Source organism: Arvicanthis niloticus, chromosome X, assembly GCF_011762505.2.
Source record: "Arvicanthis niloticus isolate mArvNil1 chromosome X, mArvNil1.pat.X, whole genome shotgun sequence".
Classification (NCBI taxonomy): Eukaryota; Metazoa; Chordata; class Mammalia; order Rodentia; family Muridae; genus Arvicanthis; species Arvicanthis niloticus.
The window spans coordinates 41,209,884-41,232,849 of record NC_047679.1 but is presented as its reverse complement, the minus strand read 5'-3'; the positions used below and the strand labels follow the sequence as shown (position 1 = coordinate 41,232,849).

The 22,966-nt window shown below is 35.6% G+C and overlaps 1 protein-coding gene across 12 annotated transcripts in view; it reads right to left on the bottom strand.

Moving 5' to 3' along the window:
* Positions 1 to 22,966, bottom strand: part of Dmd (dystrophin) — a 1,571,027-nt gene that overhangs the window by 197,480 nt on the left and 1,350,581 nt on the right. For all 12 annotated transcript variants that reach the window (XM_076918257.1, XM_076918249.1, XM_076918252.1 and 9 more), the window contains one exon: positions 15,494 to 15,554. In XM_076918257.1, the coding sequence (XP_076774372.1) occupies positions 15,494 to 15,554 (61 nt within the window). The remainder of the gene's footprint in view (positions 1 to 15,493; positions 15,555 to 22,966) is intronic.

The following is a 22,966-nucleotide window of genomic DNA, read 5'->3' as shown; positions in this document are numbered from 1 at the left end:
GGCAACCTTGTAAACTATAACTCTTTAATGAATAATAATTTACTTTGTAGTTTATGTATTCATTTTAATATTTGAGAACAGTTTGCAAATATACTAATTAATCTCTGCAACACTATTGTACTCATATTACAGGCCAATGCAAGAAAGCAAATCATAGCAGATTTGAAAGCACAGAGAAAATTCTTCTCTAAGGAAAAATAATAATTTCTGCAATCTTGTTAATAGTCATCAATATATATAGTATAGGAGTATATAGGAGTGAAGTATAGTATAGGAGTGAAGTAAAGTCAGAAATTACTACTTCAGCTTTTATTTAAATAATATTAAATCTATACTGATTCCTATTTTCCTTCTTTCCTTCCTTCCTTCCTCCCTTCCTCCCTCCCTTCCTTTCTTTCATTTTTTCTTTTTTCTTTCTTTCTCTCTTAAAGACATTGTCCTGCTATGTAACCCAGGGCTAAATTTGAACTCATAATTCTCTTGCTCCAGCATCTGGAGTGTTGTGAATACAGGCATGTGCCATCACAACCAGAAAGTTATCATTTAAATCATAAACTGTATAATTCAGTAGCATTAGGCACACCATCATGTGAGACATCCCTACCATCTATCTCCACAAGGTTTTTGTCAACTCTAATGTAAACGATGATATGTTTATGTCCTTCAGAGTATATGACTCTTATATTCTTTCATCCAAGCCTAGGTAGCAGTGAATATGTTTTCTATATCTGAATTTGACTAAGTACTACAAAAAATGGAATCTTAGAATATTTATTGTCTTATATATCTGACTTATTTTACTTAGCAAACTGTCAAGTTTTAGGTATGCTATATATTAGAATTAAATTCATCTTTAAGGCTCAGTATTGTTTTATTGAGTGTAGAAACTACATTTTATTTATCCAATTATATGGTAAGAATCAGTTTGGTCTCCAACTTTGTGCTATTGTGAATAATGACTCTGAATGCTGAAGTAGAAGTATCTGTTTTAATTCCCCCTTCCATTCTTTTGGGTATGTTTCTAAAAGTCAAATTTCTTGATTATATGACGATTTTTGTTTAACCACCAAATGGTTTCCTACAGTGTTATCTCAACTCTCATTCCCAGCAGAATTACACAAGGATTCCAATTCATAGACATACTCACCAGTATTTTCTCACATTTATTTTCTGTAGCAACCCTAAGGGGTATACTGTGGCATCTTATCATGGGAAGGCTTTTGGTTTTGTGCATGAATGTCCTGGAGGGCATCTAACCCAGGGCAGTGTGCATACTAACTACACACTATCTCCGTTGACTATAGCCTCAGCCCTTTTTCCTTGTGGCTTTGATTTATATTTATCTAGTGATGAATGACATTTAGCATCTTCTAAAGTGTTTAATTTCTTTTCTTAAGACTGTTTTCATTCTTCTGCTTTAAGTTAAATATTCTGATCATTTTTATTCTCTTCAAAATTTACTGTATTTATAGCTGTATATCCTTGGACCACCTTAACATAGTATCAAGGTAAATCCTAGCATTTAGCTATTAAAATTTTAATCTTCTTTAAAAAGACCACATGAAACATTAAAATTTGGAAAATATATTTGTTACAATGTTTAAATCAAAGAATTGATAATAGTGGTGCCTTGAATGGAATTAGTTGTCAAACACTAAAAAACATGTTAAGATTAGTTTTAGAAGGAACAACTCCTATGTATTTACATATATTCTGTTTGTATATGTGATGTTGCCTTGCCAGTATCATTCTTCCTTATTTCATACATGATGAAAGTAATGGAGCAATAAAATTATGCAAGCACATACATGTGATTATTTAACATCTATAAAATTTATACCTTTGGATTCTTTTGCCAAAACTTCACCACCCTCTGATTTTTATCCTGCTCCTACTTCCCTATGGTATTTTTTGTCACCTATTAAATTGATCACAGATTTTAAAGGTATATTATCACTCTATATAAGAATTATGTTTAGTATAGCCACCAATATTATTTAATAAGCCTTATAATATCATTACCGGTTCTCCATTTTATTGGATATTTTATTTACATTTCAACTGTTATCCCCTTTCCCTAGTCCTCCCCCCAGTTCTCCATTTTATTATGCAAATATTTAGACAAAGAAAGAACAAAAATCTAAGCTGATAAAATGCTATGAAAAATTTCAGCAAAAAGTAGTATAGACAAATACGGTTGTCTGAATAAAGGTATAAAATTGAGAAATGTATTCACCAGACATAAGTACTACTTCCCCCACTGTATTCTTCTATTGTTGTTTATTTTGTTTTGTGTTGAGACAGTGTCTCTCTGTGTAACCCTAGCTGTCCTGAATCTCACTGTTTGTAGACTAGGCTGGCCTTGGACTCACAGAGAACCACTTACCTCTCCTTTCTGAGTGGTAGACTTAAAGGAGTATACCACTATTCCCAGCTTTTCCTCTATTCTTTAGAAAACTTGGTGATTAAAGCATTTCTTCAGCACAGAACCAGAAGGTTTTGTGATAAAAATATTGTTGGCTTTGGGTCCAAGTTTCCCCAAGCAGTACTGATTTGCTGAGGGTTTTTTCTTTTCTTGTTCAATGTTTTTTTTATTAAAAAAAATCATGTTTATGTTTCTTTTCCTCATGCTTTATAGAATTAATTCTATAAATTTTCATCCAGAGAAACAAATGTCATATTGTATTATTCACGAATCCTCAGCTCATCTATGATCTTTTAGAGGTAGCTTCATATATATATATATATATATATATATATATATATATATATTCTGTTAGACATCAAGATTTTTAGTTTTTAATTTACAAAAAATATTCCATGTCTGAGCCCTCTAACTTCTCAAGAAAACTGACTTTGTAGTTTGTCCATGTTTTCTCCGTTTTCCCATGTCAATTTTTTTCCAGTTTGCAAGTACAGACAAGATTAGCATGCTTCAAATCTAGCAGCCAGTAGAGAAAGATCAAACTTATGCCTTTCCTCCGAGATGCTCTTTTTCAGCTTGTGCATTTTTGAAAGCAATATATTTCAAGGGCATGGGACTTAATCGCTAATTTTGTTGGTGATGAATGAGGCTAAGCATTGTAAAGATTTCTTTTGTTATTTTGCAGTGTGCATAGTAAAAAGAAATGGTGACTAAGAGTACATGAAATATGAGTTAGATAAATAGCACTAAGGTCTTTAATAATATAAGCTATTTAAAAGGATGTCTTTAGATGACTGTTGCCTTATCTATAGATAAACAAGCACTCCTAAAGCCCCACAAAACCTGTATTTTGTAAAAGATTGTTTCATCAGCATTTACACATTTGTGAAAGTAATCAAATTCTGTATGTTTGATAATAACAACTAGTATTAAGAGAGACAGGGAAGAGAATAATTTGCGAGTAACTGAATACTGAATTTGAAGTTTTGCTTCCCAATTGGCACTGCCCCATTGCACGACAAGTATTTTAGCACCTTCCTCACTCCAATTTGTTTCCACAATGTTAGAACGTTGAGCTTCAGATATGTACATATTCAAACCACTTTGGCGTCTGAAAATACCCTCTGAGTTTTGATGTACAAAGAGGATTGGAGGAAGAATTCTAAGAAATTCTCACAATCGCTATGGCAATTGAAACTGCTAAAAGACTGCACTTATTTAAAAATTTCTCTAAAACAATATCTTATTTTTGAACTTAATTTCTTTCTTTCTTTTTTTAAAGATTTTTTTTAACTTTTATTTGCAGGAGTTTTGCCTGAATATGTGCCTGTATAGTACATTCTTGGTGCCCTCCATTGTCAGAAGAGTGTGTAGGATTCTCTGGCTGTGAGGACCCAAGCTTTGGTGCTCTAGAAGAGCAGCAGGCTGCAGTGCTTTCTAACCACTGGGCTATCTTTCCAGCCTCCCCAAAAACAGTAACTTTTGAAGATTTTCGTTTACAGAACAGTACAATCAGGACAATTAGGTGGTTTTTTTTTTTTTCCATTTGATTTTTTGTTTTTGTCTCAGTCAACTAGAACACTGTAAATAAATGGACCAATGGATTGAGATTACTTCTAAATTACTTTGATCAGTTATCCCAGTGGAATTATCTAAAATATTTTTTAAATATTTATTTATGTATCTATTTGTTGTGCGTGTGTGTGCACATGCATGCGTGCCTTTGTTTGTGTGTGTGTGTTGCATTCATAACATGGCATGGATATCCTAGTCAAAGGACAACTTGGTGAAGTCAGGTCTTGCTTTCCACCCATGCACGGGCTCTAGTGATCCATTTTAGATCATCAGGCTTGTATCTTCATGTACCTTTATCCAGCGAGGCACCCTCCAGTCCCCAAAATAAAAATAGATTATGGAAGTCAAGCATAGGAGCACATGCTTATAGTCCCAGCACTCAGAAGGCAGAAATAGGCAAATCTCTTTGAGTTCAAAAGCAGTCTGGGTCTACATAGAGTTCCAGGATAGCAAGAGCTGTATAGTAAGAACATGTTTGAAAACAACAACAATTTACACAACTTCTATAATCTGGCATTTTCTATTTCTTTATAGGAATATCTGTTAGGACTCTAGCTCAGTTTTCAGTGATTAGCCATGAAATATCAAAGCTATCAGTGCTCAGTCATCAGTATCAAACTATGAAGCATTGTTTATCATTTATGTGTGAGATATTGTATACCAAGTTTCCTGAAGTTTAAAGTATAAGTGAAGAGCTCTGAAGTTATTAAAATATTTCAAAAATTAAAGTAGTGAGGAGGCCCAGAGTATTAGAAAGCCGGTTACTGAGGTCTTTGCTATCTTTACATTCTATTCTGAAGTACCTTTCAGTAACTGTGTGTGTGTGTGTGTGTGTGTGTTTGTGTAACTGTGAAATTCCTTCCTAGTCTTAACTGTGTATTTTTCTTACATATTTGGTTTCCTAGGCCTAGTCACAACATATAAAGGGCCAGAAGATTGTCCCCCACTTCCTGCTTGTATTTTCTTCCTTTAACTGAAAAGCATATTCTTGAATCAAAGCGCATACTGTGTAACTCCACCTTAGATTTCAGACAGGGCTTGTACAATGCATTGCTTCTTATCTAGCACCCCTCTGTAACAATGACTTGGTGGATTGTAAGGAAGAGCTAAGCACAGTTAAAACACTTTTTCCCAGGATGAACCCAAAACAATCAGACGTGTCACTTCAAAATGCCAATTACATCCCCTATAATATGTTTTCATTGCATATTAGCAGATCTATGCATAACAATTTTTCACAGAAATGTGGATATTAAAAAGAAGTCATTTTAGTGTCAAAAAGCTTCTACTTTAAAATGGTTAATATCAAAAGTAAGAATCCACTTCTGTGACTATTCTTCTAGTTCTATGAGCTCCAGGTCTCTTTACAATAAGCAACCCAGGCAGACCATATACATTTCACTAAAAACATTTTATAGAGACTTTCAAGTGTCTTTCTGGCACTTAAATGCTACTAACAAGATTAACAAGCGGGACTGGGAAGTATTAGCATGTTTATAAGGTGGTCTGTTAAGGTCGTTCACTCCTCTGACATTGCCAAGGAAATGAAACACAAAGTGACTGTTAATAATCCCTTCTCTTCCCCATCTCAATTTATATGTACATATACATACATAAATAAAATATCCACATTTCCCATCTATTAATTGTAGCTATGAAGATATTTTCTCTCCTACTGACTTTTGCTGCACCTGCACATCTCAAGCTTCCCATTCTTTATCTACAATTCACTGTAATCTATTATTTAATGCTTTTTATTCTTTTTTCCATTCACAGAAAACTTCCTATAGCATCAATAAAAAAGAGTAAATGCAATCAGTCTAGCCCTTTATGTGATAAAATGCTTGTATTTATACATTAGCATGGAGTGATTACATATTCAGATAGATTTTTATTAATCTTTGAGAAACACATTCATTTTTTTCAGAAACATAGTATTTGTGCCAGATAGATGGGTCACTGAGTAGTATCACCAGCTATTTAGCTAAGAAGACCTGAGTTCAAATCCCAGTACCCATATAAAAAGCTGGACATGGCCACACACTCATGAGACTCCCGTGCTCTGGAAGGGCAAAGATAGGATGATCTGGAACTTGCTGGCTGCCAGTTCCTGGTTCAGTAAAATGTCTGTCTCAAGATTTGAAGAGGGAGAATAACAAGGCAAGACCCCCGACATCCTCTTTTGGCCTTTTTCATGCACAGGTTTGTATAGCACCCTACATATGCATAACATACATGTACACACATACACACACATACCATGATTGTTGTTCCACATTTCTTGATAAATTTTTGTTAAAAGTACTTTTCATCCATGAGATTCTTCATAAGTAACACATAGGGTAACACAAAACTCAGTCTATAGGGACATCATGACTATGGTTGTTCCCAGAACATAAGCCTTTGCCTTGTATAAACATTCAATCAGAACTTGACTTTATTTGGTCTAGGAAGTAAAAATGGTGTGAAACTTCAAAGATAAGATCAAAAGTAGAGTTGTTCAAATAGACTTACAGTTTAGAATGTAAAGTGAAATTCAGTCTGGGATATCTATTAGGTTCCTGTCTTAGCCCTCATCTCAGGAAAGCTCTGAAAGAAGTAGTGGGATGTAACACAAAAGTCCTTTGCTTTTTTTTTTTCCAGCATTAACTGAACAGCAGAATGCTTATATTAGGGCTGAAAATGTTTTTTTTCTTTTTCCTTTGTTATCCCAAGCTACAAAAAGTTAGTAATGATCTTCACATGACAGTAGTGACAGAAGAACCTGATTGTGTAGGTAAAGCCAAAGAAAAAACTACTATCATTTTGAAGAAGGGCTAACAGATTTTTAGGGGTATGTTCAAGGTGGAAGCCTCTCAAGAGTCAGTTTCCAATCTATAATAATGAAAGTTAAAATGTATGGGAAGAACAGACATGGCAGCAATATCAGATTTCTACCTATTTATTAATCTTTTCTAAGGAATCAAATTACTTTTGCTCTAGTTGTTTCATTATCAAATATCAACAAGTTGTGATAAGGATTCAAAATAAACAGAACTAAGTGCTTCATTGTATAGATAAAGGCCCTAGTCCAACATTCAGCACACGGTAAGTGCATATTAACTTGGATTTTCTTTTTGGATAGAAAATTATATGAACCATGACTATAAAAAATCTGTTTACAGAAAGATTTCTATGAAGAAAAAGTGACCAATGGGAAAAAGAAAACTTCATTGTAAGCCAACAAAGAAGCAAGTAAAAAATTCTACTTTACACTGATTCTTTGACATCTAGTGGCTTTGGAGACCAAGAGGGATATGAAGAAGCTGAGAAAGAAAAATGGAAAGAAAACTTGAAAGTTTAAGAAAAAGCACAGTTTCATTCACCCAGTACTTAATGCCATCACAAAAGACGTGATCATTTGTTGAATGCTGACAGTGAGGTAAACTTCATTTAGGACCTGCTTTTCAGACTACTGAGAAGAGTGGAGATTGTTTTTCTTTTATTGTACAAGGATTTCAAAATTTGCAATGTGATAGCACTGATTTATACAATGCTCTAATATTTTTTTAAGAATAAAGGCATACACATATGTGGGGTATGAGAAAAGGAGGGAAGAAAGTATGAAAGGATGAATACACGCCTCTGTCTACCCCCACTTCACCCACTCCACCTCCTGAAATGGCAGAGGGGTGGAGTGAATAGGATTTGAAGTTTTACTGCTGAGAAACGGACATTTTCTGTATCCAGGTCAGTGTTCAAAGGCCTAATGCTCTAAGAAAATTATCTGAAGGGGAGAGGCAGTTCAGGGTTATTAAGTTATTTTAAAATGTTGTCTGGTCTGCTGCTGACCTTTGTGAAGGGAACAGGATGCTTCTTCCCAGGGGGACAGGATAAGAGGCATTTAGAGAAGCCTAGGAGAAGCTCAGGAATGTTTGAGAATTTTCACAAATCTCAAACTGGATGGGAACTCTTAAAATTAAAATAAACTAATTTGATCATGGCTATATTTGGGACCTAAAAAATTCCAAATATGTAGCTCATACTGGCTGTATCTCTTTGAGCATTTCCTCAAAATTCTAATCCTAGCTACGCTTTTAAAATGTCTTAGACCTCAATTTAGTTTGAACATATATGAGAAAAGCCACTCACAGTTTTTGAGTGATATGTGTATTATACTATAGATTACAATTAACATTTTTAAAAGCCCCAACATTTCTTAACTATAGTTATTACAGCATAATAAGAAATGTATTATATATAAGTGTACATAGTCTCTTTAAGGCACTACATATATAGACTATTTTGGCATCTTCTTGTAAAGTAAAACTTTATACTCTGTGACATTATTTTAAGGCTCTGGTTATCAAACTCCCAGTTCGCAAATAGGTCCTACATACAATGCTCAGTGAAGCAGACTGTATCATAAATGTGCAGAATCACTGATAACTAAGAAGGAGAAGAGACCCAATAAATAGTATTTAGCAAAAACAAAAGACTGTTTCTTTGCAACTAAAGCCAGGGCTCAGAGAGATCCCAGTAGTTACTTCTACTCCCTTATTTTTTTTCTCATTATATTAGTTCTTTGGGAATAAATATATCATAGGGGCCTTAATTGTATTCACCTTCTCTCTTCACTTCCTGACTCACTCCTTCATGCTTACCCAACCAATCTTGTCTGCTTCTCCTTCTCCTCTTATTTCCCCCTCCTCCTCTTTCTCTTTCTCTACTTCTTCCTCCCCCTCCCTTTCCTCCTGCTTTTGTTCTTCCCATAAAATATACTTTGTAGTGCTCATATATTCCTGGATGTATGGCTTTCATGGAACATGGTCAACCTACCAGGTGTCATAACCTTAAAGAAAATAGACGCTAACATTCCTTTTTACTGGATATTTTATTTATTTACATTTCAACTTGAGCCAGTATCAATTCCTCAGCCAAGAGTCGGATGGTGTTCCTATCTCCTTCTCCATCCCATTTTCTTATGTTTAAGGGGAAACTCAGGCTCAGAGGGGCTGAGTGAAATGACAAATTGTACTAATAGATAAAGAAAGACAAAGACTGAATTCCATTTTCCGTAGTGCTAGGAATAGAATTGAGGAATTTACACATGCAGGAATTCAGGGTTTTACATGTGCAAATCAGATGTGTATGTTAAGAGTCATTTCCTATAAGGCAAGTGACATGAGACAAGAGAAATTCAACAGCAATTCTAGTATAGGAGGATGGAGATGTGACTGAGCTGTGCAAAGGACATTTGATGTTCTCGTGGAGGGCCCAGGTTTGGTTTCCAATTTTTAAATTGTAAGTTGCCCTCTTCTGACCTCTATAGCAATAGGCACAAACAGTACACAAACATACACACAGGTAAAGTGTTCGTACATATAAAATAAAATAATTTAAAAATAACAACAAGGTTTTAAACTCAAAATGGTTTTTAAGTATTAAACTTTCTGCTTAAACTTTCTGTTTAAAATATAGATATTTAAAATACATAAGAGATGTATTCTGTTCATCAATCTAAATTGATACAGAGGTGATGGAGATGGAGCTCAAGGGAGAGCACATGCCTAGGCACTGGGCCCCATGTTCAGCATGGAGAAAATGTTCCCTAAATGTGAGAAGGTAAAAAAAAGTCAGGAAGGTAAAAATCACAGAATATAACTGGCATATGGTTATTCATTTTATACCATTTTTAAAATATTTGCCATGCATGTGCTGTGACAAAATACACTAGAAAAAGAACTACAGTATATATTCCTGTGAGGTCTGTTATTTAAGTTATGAATATACAACCCAGCTTATAAAACTGTGAAGGGGATATAAAGAACTTTTCATAGATTTATGAGACACAGAAGATATTAATGTATCTCCCAGTTAACTTTGCAAAATCAAAGGCCAGAATCAATATTCTGCATAGAACTTTGGCATCTTATTAACTTTCTTTCAGTTAATTTCTTAACCTGAGTTGTTTTCAGATTATATCATTAATTAAGAATTACTGACTATTCCTCTACTGTAGTTTCAGAGCTTAATGAGACTCTACTAATGTAACCTTTGGAGCCATCAAATTGTGGAAGTGAAAGTACAGCAGAGAAGATTGACCTCTGGGTTATCTTTGTATACTGCCTTTGAAAAGTCAGAGCATCAGGATTTTGACAGTGATGTTAGCTATAGATATTTACCAGTATTCTCAAAGAATGACTGCTCAAATTAAACAGTGGAGTCTTTTTTTATATTTATTTCATATCATCATCAGTGCTAAATTGTTAAGTAAAAGCTTTAATATCACTGTCCTTTACATCCTGATTAGATTGATGGTAAAATAAGAATCTTCAAGAGTGTTATAAAGATTCATTTTCACTCCTTGAGATAACTGTCACAAACAATTTCTATTTCAAAGCCAACGTTTATAGTACGAGTTAATGTCAGGACTGGAAATGACCTATAATATCTCATGGCTCTGTCTCTTTAGATGACAGGAGAAACCAAGCCCTCATCCCATCAAAATGATTAACAAATATTCAAAGAGCTAGTTTTTATAGAGAGGGGAATGAGATTTTAAGTTCCTTGATGCATCTTTTCTTAACTTTCCCACTACATAATGTCAGTTACTAAAAGTTGCTTTGAAGGAAAATATACACAAACGGATGATCTTACTAGAAACAGCACAAGACTGTGCACTGCTCAATGTGTCCATATTCTATAACTAGCATTGCCAGGATTCAGCTAATATAAAAATGAAAGATCAGAATACTAGTTATGATTCTTAGGATAGCAAGCTAAGAGTGAGAAATAGAGGAGTGTCTTCCAAGTCAGTACAACAAGAACACTGTCATCTTATCTAGGCATCAGTTGATCAATTATTTTTCAGCAGATATACCCACTGTAAACCAACCAATTTGGAGATATTTCACATGATAAAGCTCGGAGACAGCTAACCACTGCTTCCTCTGTGTATAGACTCTCATACTGAAATTGAAATCAGTAATTCAAAGAGGGAAACAACCCAAAACTCAAGTTAGAGCGACTCCTGGTATGACTAAGAACAGAAGCATGGATGACAGAGAATATGTTTTAACCACAGAGGGCATTTCAAACCTGAAAATCAGTGTTGGAATTAGGAACCAAGGTGCTACAGTATAAGGGAAAGGCAGTGTCATAACTCAGAGGCTACTGCAATTAACGAGTATCAATACTGAAATCAGAGTACGGTCTATGAACTAAAACTGGAATGTACACTGACAAGATATAGAAGAACACCACCACCACCAAGAGATAGGTCTAGGTAGATGGCCACAATTCCATATAAAAAATTAAATGCACACACTCCTGGAGCTATGGTAATAACAGACCATAGAAGATTGGAGAGTGAGAACTCAAAGCAGTAATTTTATCAGGCATAGCAGTGCTAATGAGAGATGTTGAATAAAATAAATGTTGACTTTAGCCAGGCAATTTTTTTTTTTTTGCTAAGCAAGAACCAATTAGAAAGGTTTGAGCAACCTAGATATGATGAATGACTGTAGAAACATGCCTGGAATTACGAGTGGGAAAAGACTAGATCATGGTCACATACATGTGCATACACACACACACACACACACACACACACACACACTGTCAATAGGAAAAGATCAAAAGTAATTTGAACATAAGTTCCTTTGTGTGCATTGTATGCTTTTAAAAAAAGTTGAACATTTAGTTTCCTCAGAACCCCAATTTTCATTCCCTCAGAAATATTTAGAAAATAACCTGGTGCAAATGTATTATTGCTGATGGAGTCAGCAGGTATGCTACTGAGTTTTATTAGTGGATTCATCCCAATATTTAGCAACCACAGTGTCTTTTATGGAGCAAAATGACCAGCTTGTCTAAAAAGCCAATCTTTCCTAAGGGACAGCTGGCAGAAATTTAAGGTGAAGTAGTTCATCTGGTAATATGGAAAAGTAGCAGAAAATCAGCCCTCAGCTAGAACTAATCCATGTAGAACAGGTTATGACCTCAATTGGTTGCTCCATTTCTGTACCAATGGGAGACAGTAAATAGCATTTACATTCTTCATGAGTGAGTGGAGACTAGAGACGGTGCTAACAAATTTAATAACCAATATCTGTGCTGTTCTACTCATGCTATCCCAGGGAAAATATTACAGAGCTGGATAAGGTCCAGGGAAAACCAGCCAAGATGATCAAGGGGAAAGCTTATCTTTCATTCAAGGACAGACTAAAAGACTAAAAAGGATTAGCATTTCTCAAAGCATGAAGATGGAAAGAAAAAGCATTAGTCAGGGTATGTGAGATTAAAATCCTTAGTGGGTAAATATAAATGTCTTCATTGATTTCGAAGCCATTTAACTAGGGCCAGTTGTTGAGGTCAAGGGATGTAGACTTAAAAGAAAGTGAAACATCATTGATTTATATAGAATTCAGTATACCCATGGGAGTTATTTCTAAGACAAGACTGAAGCAACATGTGGTATAAGTATTACATAGCTTTGGATAAACTTCACTGCTAGTCATTTTCTAATACATTATTTGCAACTGGGCATGACCCACCCTAATTTTTAAGATGAAAATTGCTAGGTTAACTAATAGGCAGACAAAGAGAAAATACTATTCATGCCTCTATATGGGATAGAGCCCTGGGCTAGTTGCCCTGTTAGTCTGATTCAGTGCAATATTTCTTATGATTTTATTATGCATCTATGTTGGAACATCCTGCATGAAAGTTTGGGATTCCTAAATTCTTCTGCCAGTCCAGAACACAGAAGAATAATTTTCTACCTCATTAAGTAAGCAAGAGAGTCCTAGTTCTTGGCTCTGTTTGGTTTACCCATATGGGAGTGTGAAACATAAAAAAGGTGAAAGAAATCCTAACAGAACACAGCAGCTGGTTAAAGGCTATTATACTGAAAATTTCATGAGTTTGACAGTAAGCCAAACAAGTACAAAATGGCAGAGAGTAGAAAAAGCAGTTGTAACAGGTTGAACAATGTTGGTGACTATTTTTTCAGTGGCAATGAAAGCTGTGATCAAATAACCTGATAGAGGTGCTGGCAGAAACGAGAGCCTCAAGGGAAAGGGAATATGAAAATTCAAGCAGTGATGCTTGCTATCAATGATATACTAGACAAACATGTAGTCTGAAGTATGAAAACGGAGCTTCATAGCATCATATGAAAAGCTGATGTCAAGACATACATAAACACTGCCAGATTTCCAATCCACAACAAAGATATTGTTAATGTCTTAACATCTCGAGAATGAATGCATTAAAGTCAGTACAAAAAGTCCACTGAACCTTATACTTAAAAATAATGAATTTAATACTAAAAATAACGTTTTTGAAAATAAGTTCAGATTTTAGTATTCCAAGTTTGACATGCTCATCAAATTACTCAACTCATTGATTCTGATAGCTGAAAAGGGTCTTTGAAATTATTTAGATTAGAGCTGTATTTTATAAATGAGAAGTTAAGGTTTGTATAAGTTAATGATCTGCCCATGACCACATATCTAAGTAATATCAGAGCCAGGGCTAGAATTTGCGTTTACATGATCACAGCCATCCTTCAGCGTGTAAACAAGTGCTGGGTAAATAGGATATGGAGTTGCTCTCTACTTTCACTGAGAAACAGCAGAGACCAACTCACTGCAAACTGGGGGAATTACATCATCTTAAAATTATCTAAACTGTGGATGGCTGAATTAATTTTTACTACCATATAGCAAACTACCGGGATCTCTTTTATTAATTCAACACTAGAGTAGTGGTTTTCAACCTTTCTAATGCTGAGACCCTTTAATACAATTCCTCGTGCTGTGGAAAATTCTAACAATAAAATTATTTTGGTTGCCACTCCATAATTTTCATATTTTTGTTCCTGCTATGAACTGTAATGTAAATATCTGGTATTTAGAATATCTGATATGTGACCCCTGTGAAAGGGTCATGTGTCCCTCAGGGGGTCACAATCTACAGGTTGAGAACCACATCAGTCAAGAAGCGCAGGAAAGGATGGTAGAAATCTGTGTGAGACTGTTAATGAACCCTACACAGTCATTCAGAGAATCATTGTATAATAATGATTTTCAGATGGTTCATGCACAAAGGTAGAAAAAACTTTGTTGCAAATCAAAATGGAAACTGATACAACTGAGAGCTTTACTGGAACTACTAAATCTTCAATATCGTAATCTGAAATGAATATGTACTGACAAAGACATTGATATAGGAAACCACTACAAGGAGTTTGAATGAAAGATTCCATAAAATACACATGCATGTTTAAATTTATATATTGCTGAGTAAAATATGTACCTTAAATTGATGTTTAAAATATGTAATTTCGAGTTATGATATGAAAGAATTCAATATAAAAATAATGACAGTGTTTTGAAAAATAGGAAAACTTAAAAGTAGGATTAAAACATATAAAAGGAGGTTTTTAAAGTTCAAAGATATCTCATTAGGAAAAAATTTAATAAAATAAAAGTTAAACAATATTCCCAAAGAACACGTCTTGCTTTGGAGAGTCTCTAAAGTTCCTTCATCCTCATTTTTTTCAGTTAACAAAATAGAGGCATGAAATCACGTTTCTTGAGAACTGAAGTAATGAAGATCTAGGACTGCAGTTACCGCTTTGGAACTGAATTATCAAGAATTGATGGATAGCAGAAGAATAAAAACAGACTCGATGAAAGATGGCAGGCTGAAGAACTGGGAAAACATTTAATATTTGTATTCAAATTCATGCCAGAAGAAAGTTCAAAGATGTTAGTTGCTACTGAAGACTATTTCATAAACTCCATGCCTTCTGATTGTTGTTGGGGGAGCCAATTAAAAGTTAGACTTAAGTTAAATTCTTGCATGATTGATGAGAGACTGTTAAAGTATCATAATAACTCAATATCCTTTCTCCTCCATGTCAAGTTAATATATCATAATTTATGTTTCATCTATACTTTTACTCTTTTCCTTTGACTGTCAAAAATGGTTCCAGAAAAAAAGAGTTCTCCTCTGATGCTATTAATAGGTAACTAGATTTAAGTGCTACATATTGAGAATGTGCACTTCAGCTCCACAAATTCTGGACTGTCTGCCTATGGCTTATGTGACATATAATTCATTTAAACTGTTTGTGTAAGTATTACTCGATAGATCTTTCACCTCTGAAGAAGAGGAAATGCAGAAACCACCTACATAAATAATTATTTTCCTGTCAAATATATACTCCTACTATCAATGATATTACCTGGATATTTTTTCTCTACTGTAAAATTTCTGCTCACCCTCCAAAACACACCATATATGCTGCATTAAATGTACTGTGCATAAAATGATTCCATATTGCATCAATACATTTACAGAGCTAATTTCAGCATGCATTTATTATCTGTGTTTCCTTAGGAGGAAAACAAAATAGATATTGTAGATGAGGGTAATGACTTTTAAAATGAAACTCATTCATGAACATACACAGATCAGGTACTAGAAATGCTTTTGACTTACTTGATATAGTAGGGCACTTTGTTTGGTGAGATGGCTCTCTCCCAGGGACCCTGGACTGAAGCTGCAAAAAGAAAAAAAGAAAGGAAGACAAAAAGGCAAGGAGGTCAAATTTATGGTAAAAAGGAAAGACAACATTAATCTCCAGAATTATAATTTTACACTGATACACGTCTGTTTGCTCAGTTGCCCATGAAGAAGAAAGGATGGATTAACCCAATGCTCTGAAATTTCTGGCCTAATCTAAGTGAAATTGAACTCACCCAGGCACAAAGATAAATGCAAAGGGCTGGGGGGGGGGGAGGGATCTTTCTATTGCTAAACCTATACAAGGAGTATGAAAGGATGAGCAAACTGAGAGCTCTACTCCACCAAGTACTTGCCTCATAATAATTCCTGTTGTTGATTTTCAATAGTTTATTATTTGATTGAATTTTATTCATTTATCAAGTAAATATCCTCTTGTGATACATTATATTTGAATTCTACATCATTGAAATCAAGGTGCTATGCTTATCAATATGGTATACTTATTTTTATTTTGTTAAAGAAGATCCAAATTCATTTACCAATTACATGTTTAATTAGGTACTTCAAAATAGCAGTTGTTCACCATATTAGTGGAAGAGACAACCAAAGGTGACAGAGTGGCCCCCAATGACAGCAAAGAATAATAGAATTTTGTGCACCGTCTGTGAGGTCATATATATGTATACTGTCTGCATTTGAAATTCATTTAATGACTTTATTATACATAAGTCAAACCAATTATCTTTAAATTGTCTATTTTTTTTTAAATTTAAGGTGAGGCCTCACTTTGTATCTTAGATTGACCTTGAACTTATCATTTCCCCTTCTTTAGCTTCGTAAATAGCTAGGGTTACAGATATGTGGTATCATTACCAGCTTTCCAATTGTTTTTTATGATGCTTAAGTTGTGGGGTTCCTCCCTTTACTAAAGCTGATCCACATAAAGTATCTTTTTGTACTGTTTATGTCTGATTTTTTCCTTTCCTGAAGATAAAAAATCCTGTGCAAACTTCCTCCTGAATAAACTTTTAAGACATAGAAACTTCAAAAAATATACATTCTGGGTTCAATATTCAGTACAGAAAAACAAAACAGAACATAGAACACCATCTGAAATAGAAATATAAGAAGCATTCTTATTCTCATCTAGCAATTCTCCGTGTGTGGTTTTTTTCTGAATCTTCATTCCACTAATAATTGGAAGCACAGCTGATGCTATTATTTCCTTCACTGAAAATTTCCCTTCTAAATTAGTCTCACAGTAAATTCACTTCACAGTGTATTGAGATGTAAGAAAACGTCAAAGCTAATATATCCTTGACTACACTGTAGAATATGAAAGAACAGCTTCTAATAAAAGTTAACTTCCCCCATGCCAGACAATTTAAGGGTAATGAAACTCCAGCTTCTTTGTTTTATATAGAGTGATAGAGGGATTGCATTACCCAACCTTTAACCAGGCTTTGTCCCTCAGAGATGTGTCATTTAAATGATATAAGAAATGGATTTGTATTTAGCAGGTAATTATGCTTTTATCCTTTTGGCAGATAGAAATCCATAATAGAGAGAGGAAAAAAAGACATTTAGCTGCTGCTTTGAAGTACTCCCCAGTCTTCCATTTCTCTCTGTCCTTTGTATATTCTTTTTTCTTCACCTTGCCTCCCCTTCTTGCCTTTCCACCCTGCCTTTGCCAGTCCCTACCAACTCTCTTCTTGCCCTTATCCCATTTTTTGTTTTGTTTTGTTTCTAGGATACAGCTCTTTCACCCTGATTGTTTTGCACTGTAAATAATATCTGATTTAAAAACATGGACTAGATTCCCCACTCTACCTAATCAAATGGGATGATATGAGATTCTACCAATCCAAGCCTGCTCTGGTAGGAAGCATAATGGAGAGGCAGTGATCCTACCTCCTGGCTGGTAAGTAAAGACTCTTCTTGAAAATTGTGCCATGTGTATATAAGGAAGACCAGTTAAATAAGAACATTAAAATACTTTTAAAAATTGTATGTGGTTAGGTGGTTTGCTTGCACACATGTCTGCACCATGTGTATGCTTGATGCCTTTGAATGGTAGAGATGTACAGTCCCTGCAACTGGAGTTACAGACGATTGTGAGCTGACACGTGGGAACTGGAGATTGAACTCAGATCTGTACTTCTAAATATTAATCCATCTCTTTAGCCCCAGTAAGAACTTCTTACTATTTCCTACTTACACTTCTTCAGTGTTAATTGTTTTTCCTTAAAACTTAAGCAATACATTTTGTTTTCATGTGGACCGATCAAATAGGTCTCATGGTGAGATTCAGTGCACTTTTGTTCCGTAAAGAATGTTTCTCCTTTCATGCATAGTTTATAAATTCACCCAAGCAACTACTTTTCAGTTGGAGCTTGAATCCCTAGAATGCTTTTTATGCAATTAAAAATAAGAAAAGTCAACAGACTCTTCCCATTCCTTCTCTGCTCCATCACCACTAGGAACATGTCCTCTGGACTGAAGTACTTGCTGTAGAAATAATACAGCTGAATGATGTTTCTATAGGGATGGATTTGGCATTTCTCTGAAGAGAATGCTAAAGGGATGTTGGCAGTTTCATTCAGAGCTACCAGATGATTCTGGCCTCACAGCTATTCAAACCTCAATCAAATATGGGGTAACTCTCATATGTGTACCCCCAGAATTATCATTTCATTTCTTGCAGTACTGTTGATGCCAACAACAGCTGTTTCTTATCTCAGTGCACCAGTGGAAGCCTGTTGTCCTTTGCAAAGCTGGCTGGCATAATACACACACACACATATTTTATGCCTGATGTGTCCATTTTTAGTAGCCCATCAGAAGCAGATTTATTGGCAAATAGTTTTTATATGACACCAGGCTGTCCTTCGCCATTTTATTATACAGATGTTTCTATAACTACTATGTGTAATTCCGATGGGGCTTTGTAATCTACATTTTCTAGTGGAAAAATCATTCATTGTCATACAGTACCAGCACCATGGGATATTGTCTACTGAATTTAAATAGTAAACTACACATGAATTTATTTAATTCAAAGTCAACTTCTGGATTTCTCCCTGTGTTAGAGATGCAGCATGTTATTAAGAACAAGAAAGAACAGCAATTCTACCTTCAAATGTTTTCCTCCCTCGAGATGCCATGATTCAATATTGTGCCCAAGGTGGTTTGAAAATCACAAATATGGGCTACACTATTTTGATATCTTCTGATGCATGATGAGCACAGTGTGCCAAGAGACCCACCCCAGTGTAAAACCATATTTTAATTGACAGAGGGCTTAACTAGAAAATTAAAAAGAATGCTAATGTTATGAACCATGCCAAAGAGCACTCTCTGGAATTCCAATTCAAATGCAATTGTTAACCTTTTGACTTTTCTTAGAGCTGGAGATAACATGGACCAGTCAAAACAAAGCCAAAACAATGTGAGGAAAAGAAGAGAAACATATAAAAGAGGTGCTTTCACTGGAGATAAGACAGAAAATTCAACTTCTAAGTTAAAAGAAAGACATTAAGGAGACAGGAACATAACTCAGTGGCAGGACACTTGTCTAAGTACATGCAACATGTTGGACTCACTGCCCACCGTCACCAAAAATAAAGGAAGGTAAAGAATAAAAAGGAAAAAAAAAAGACTTCAAAGGCTAATCAGTGAGTCACCGGTACCTGGCTGTTCAGAAGTATGCAAATCCTAGCAGTGCTTTTATGGGTACATTTTACATTGATGGAATGAGCAATGTTTATTAATCTTTTGTCCACTCTCTTCCCACAATTCTACCTAGACTTTCATTTTCCCATTACTCTAAAGTCTATGAAGTTCTAATACCACATACCACAGACATGATATATGTCTATTTATGCATTACAGGTATGTATGATATTTTTCTCATTCCTTAGAAGCAATTTTTGCCCTTCAGAACAATGTAGTTCTGTAGAGAATACTTGATATACAGGCTATGGATACAGGGGAGGAATATGAGTTACTGAAATTGTCCTATATGCTTACAACATGACCTAAACTAGCTCATTGGACACTCAGCAAACTGTTGTGTAGTTATTATTTTCATTTTCAGATGACAAAATAATGAAGGCCACATAAAATAACATATTTAAGGATACTTTTCTAAATAAGTAAAGGATCATAATTTTGTAATATTGTTCAAACTGAATTGAAATAGATGATTTTTAAAGGAGAAAGGAAACTCACTGTTTTTTCTATACTCTGGATTGCATGCTATTTAATGTGCAAAATATGCCCACAGATATAATAGTAATATAAATGTTATAAAGGATAGTAAAATCACTTTCAGATTGTATTTAAGGTGTATTCCACCAGAAAAAAATTATGCATGGTACTATAAATCTGGCCAAGAATTCATGTTTGGTATGGTAGTTTGAATGAGAATTGCTGCCATAGATTCATGTTTGAACTTGGAACTTTAATTGGTAGAACAGTTTGGGAAGGATTAAGAGGTCTGGCCTTGTTGGAGAATATGTGTCACTAGGGGTGGGTTCTGAGGTTTCAGAACTCACATGCCCTGTACATTTTGTTCTTTCCCTCCTGTCTGTGGTTTGAGATGTAAGCTCTCAGCTATTCCTACTGTCATGTCTTCACTCTGCTATTATGGAATCTTAAACCAAATAAAAACAATTTCCTTTGTAAGTTAGCTTGGGCATGGTGTTTTATCACAGTAATAGAAAAGTAACTAATATAACTAAAAGTAACTATGAACTAGGAAGTTCATAGGTCATAGAAATATTATTAGTACTAGAAGTACTAGTGTTATTAATTTACTATGTGGATTTAATATAAAACTGTATTGTATTTCTACATCTATTAGTACTGCTTTCATCCTCAAAGAAGCTTTTTTATGCATTGGATGTTGGTTAATATTGAGACCTACAAGGGTTCAGAGAATAAGTGTTTGCATAGTGTTGACCACTAAAATGGACAACTATATCATATTCCCTCCTTTCAAGGTTCAGGCACCACAGGGGAAGATGGAGAGAAAGGATTATTAGATGTAGAAGTCCACCAAGATAAGAACAAAATAGTGTATTCTGGACATGACAGAATCACTATACTTATGCAGTCATGACAGCTGTGATTGCCTGCACAAGACTTGTACAAGATCAAGCCAGTCAACATTGTAGCGTGGAGAGGAGGACCTCATAAGTTCTCACTCTAACCAAGGATCTATTGACAACTGATGGCAGATGCAAGAGGGAGAACCAGTTTTAAGGGTGTGGCCCCTCAGTAGTCTGCCATGCTCCACTGAATGGCACTATAGCCATGAGTCTATGAACAACACAAATCAGACTCAGGGTGTTAAAATTTTACAAATGTCCTCTGTTAGATTCAATGCAATCCCCATCAAAATTATCAAATCAATTCTTCATAGAGATAGAAAGAACAATTTGCAAATTTATTAGGAATAACAAAAAACCCAGTATATCAAGAACTATTCTCAACAATAAAAGAACTTCTGGGGGAGTCACCATCCCTGAACTCAAACTGTACTACAGAGCAGTAGTGATAAAAACTGCCTGATATTGGTACAGAGACAGGCAGGAAGATCTGTGGAATAGAATTGAAGATCCAGAAATGAACCCATACACCTATGGTTACTTGATCTTTGACAAAGGAGCTAAAACCATCCAGTGGATAAAGGACAGCATTTTGTACAAATGGTGCTGGTTCAACTGGAGGTCAGCATGTAGAAGAATGCAAATTGTTCCATTCTTATCTTCTTGTACAAAGCTCAAGTCCAAGTGGATAAAGGACCTTCAAATAAAACGAGATACAGTGAAACTAATAGAAGAGAAGATGGGGAAGACCATCGAATACCTAGGCACAGGGGAAAAGTTCCTGAACAGAACACCAATGGCTTATGCTCTAAGATCAAGAATTGACAAATGGGACCTCATAAAATTGTAAAGCTTCTGTAAGGCAAAGGACACTGTCAATAGGACAAAATGGCAACCAATAGATTGGGAAAAGATCTTTACCAATCCTACATTTGATAGAGTGCTAATATCCAATATATACAAAGAACTCAAGAAATTAGACTCCAGACAACCAAATAACCCTATTAAAATGGGGTACAGAGCTAAACAAATAATTCTCAACTGAGGAAACTCAAATGGCTGAGAGAAGCACCTTAAGAAATGCTCAACATCCTTAGTCATCAGGAAAATGCAAATCAAAACAACCCTGAGATTCCACTTCACACCAGTCAGAATGGCTAAGATCAAAAACTCAGGTGATAGTAGATGCTTGCGAGGATGTGGGGAAAGAGGAACACTCCTCCATTGTTGGTGGGATTGCAAGCTGGTACAACCATTCTGGAAATCGGTCTGGCGATTTCTCAGAAAATTGGACACAGCATTCATTACCTGTGGACCCAGCTATACCACTCCTGGACATATACCCAGAAGATTCTCCAACATATAATAAGGACATATGCTCCACTATGTTCATAGCAGCCTTATTTATAATAGCCAGATGCTGGAAATAAGCCAGATGTCCTTCAACAAAGGAATGGATACAAAAAAAATGTGGTACATTTACACAATAGAATATTACTCAGCTATTAAAATCAATGAATTTGAGAAATTCTTAGGTAAATGGATGGAACTAGAAAATATCCTGAGTGAGGTAACCCAATCACAAAAGAACACGCATGGTATACACTCACTGATACTTGGATCAAGCCCAGAAGCTTGAAATAGCCAAGATTCAACTCACAGACCACATGAAGCTCATGAAGAAGGAAGACCAAGTGTGGATGCCTTGGTCCTTCTTAGAAGAAGTAACAAAATACTCAAGTGAGCAAATATTGAGGCAAAGTGTGGGACAGAAACTGAAGGAGGGGCCTTCTGGAGACAGTTCCACCTAGGTATCCATCCCCTGTGCAGTCACCAAAGGTAGATGCTGATGTGGATGTCAGGAAGTGCATGCTGACAGGAGCCTGATATAGCTGTCTCCTTAGAGGTCTGCCAGAGCCTAATATATACAGAGGTGGATGCTCACAGCTAACCATTGAACTGATCAAGGGGTTTCCAATGGAGGAGTTAGAGAGAAGACTGAAGGAGCTGAAAGGGTTTATGGCCCCATGAGGAGAGCAACAATACCAACCAACCAGAGCTCCCCAGGGAGCACATAGGGATGGACCCATGGCTCTAGCTGTATATGTAGGGGAGGATGGCCTTGTCAGGCATAGGTGGGAGAGGAGATACTTATTCCCATGAAGGCTAGATGCTGAATGTGTGTGAATTCGAGGGTGGCGAGGTGGGAGTCGGGGGACAGGTGGGGGCACATCCTCAAAGAAGCAGGAGGAGAGGGGTGGGATGGGGGTTCATGGGCATGGGGTATGGGGTAAGGGGATAACATCTGAAATGTAAATAAAATATCCAATAAAAA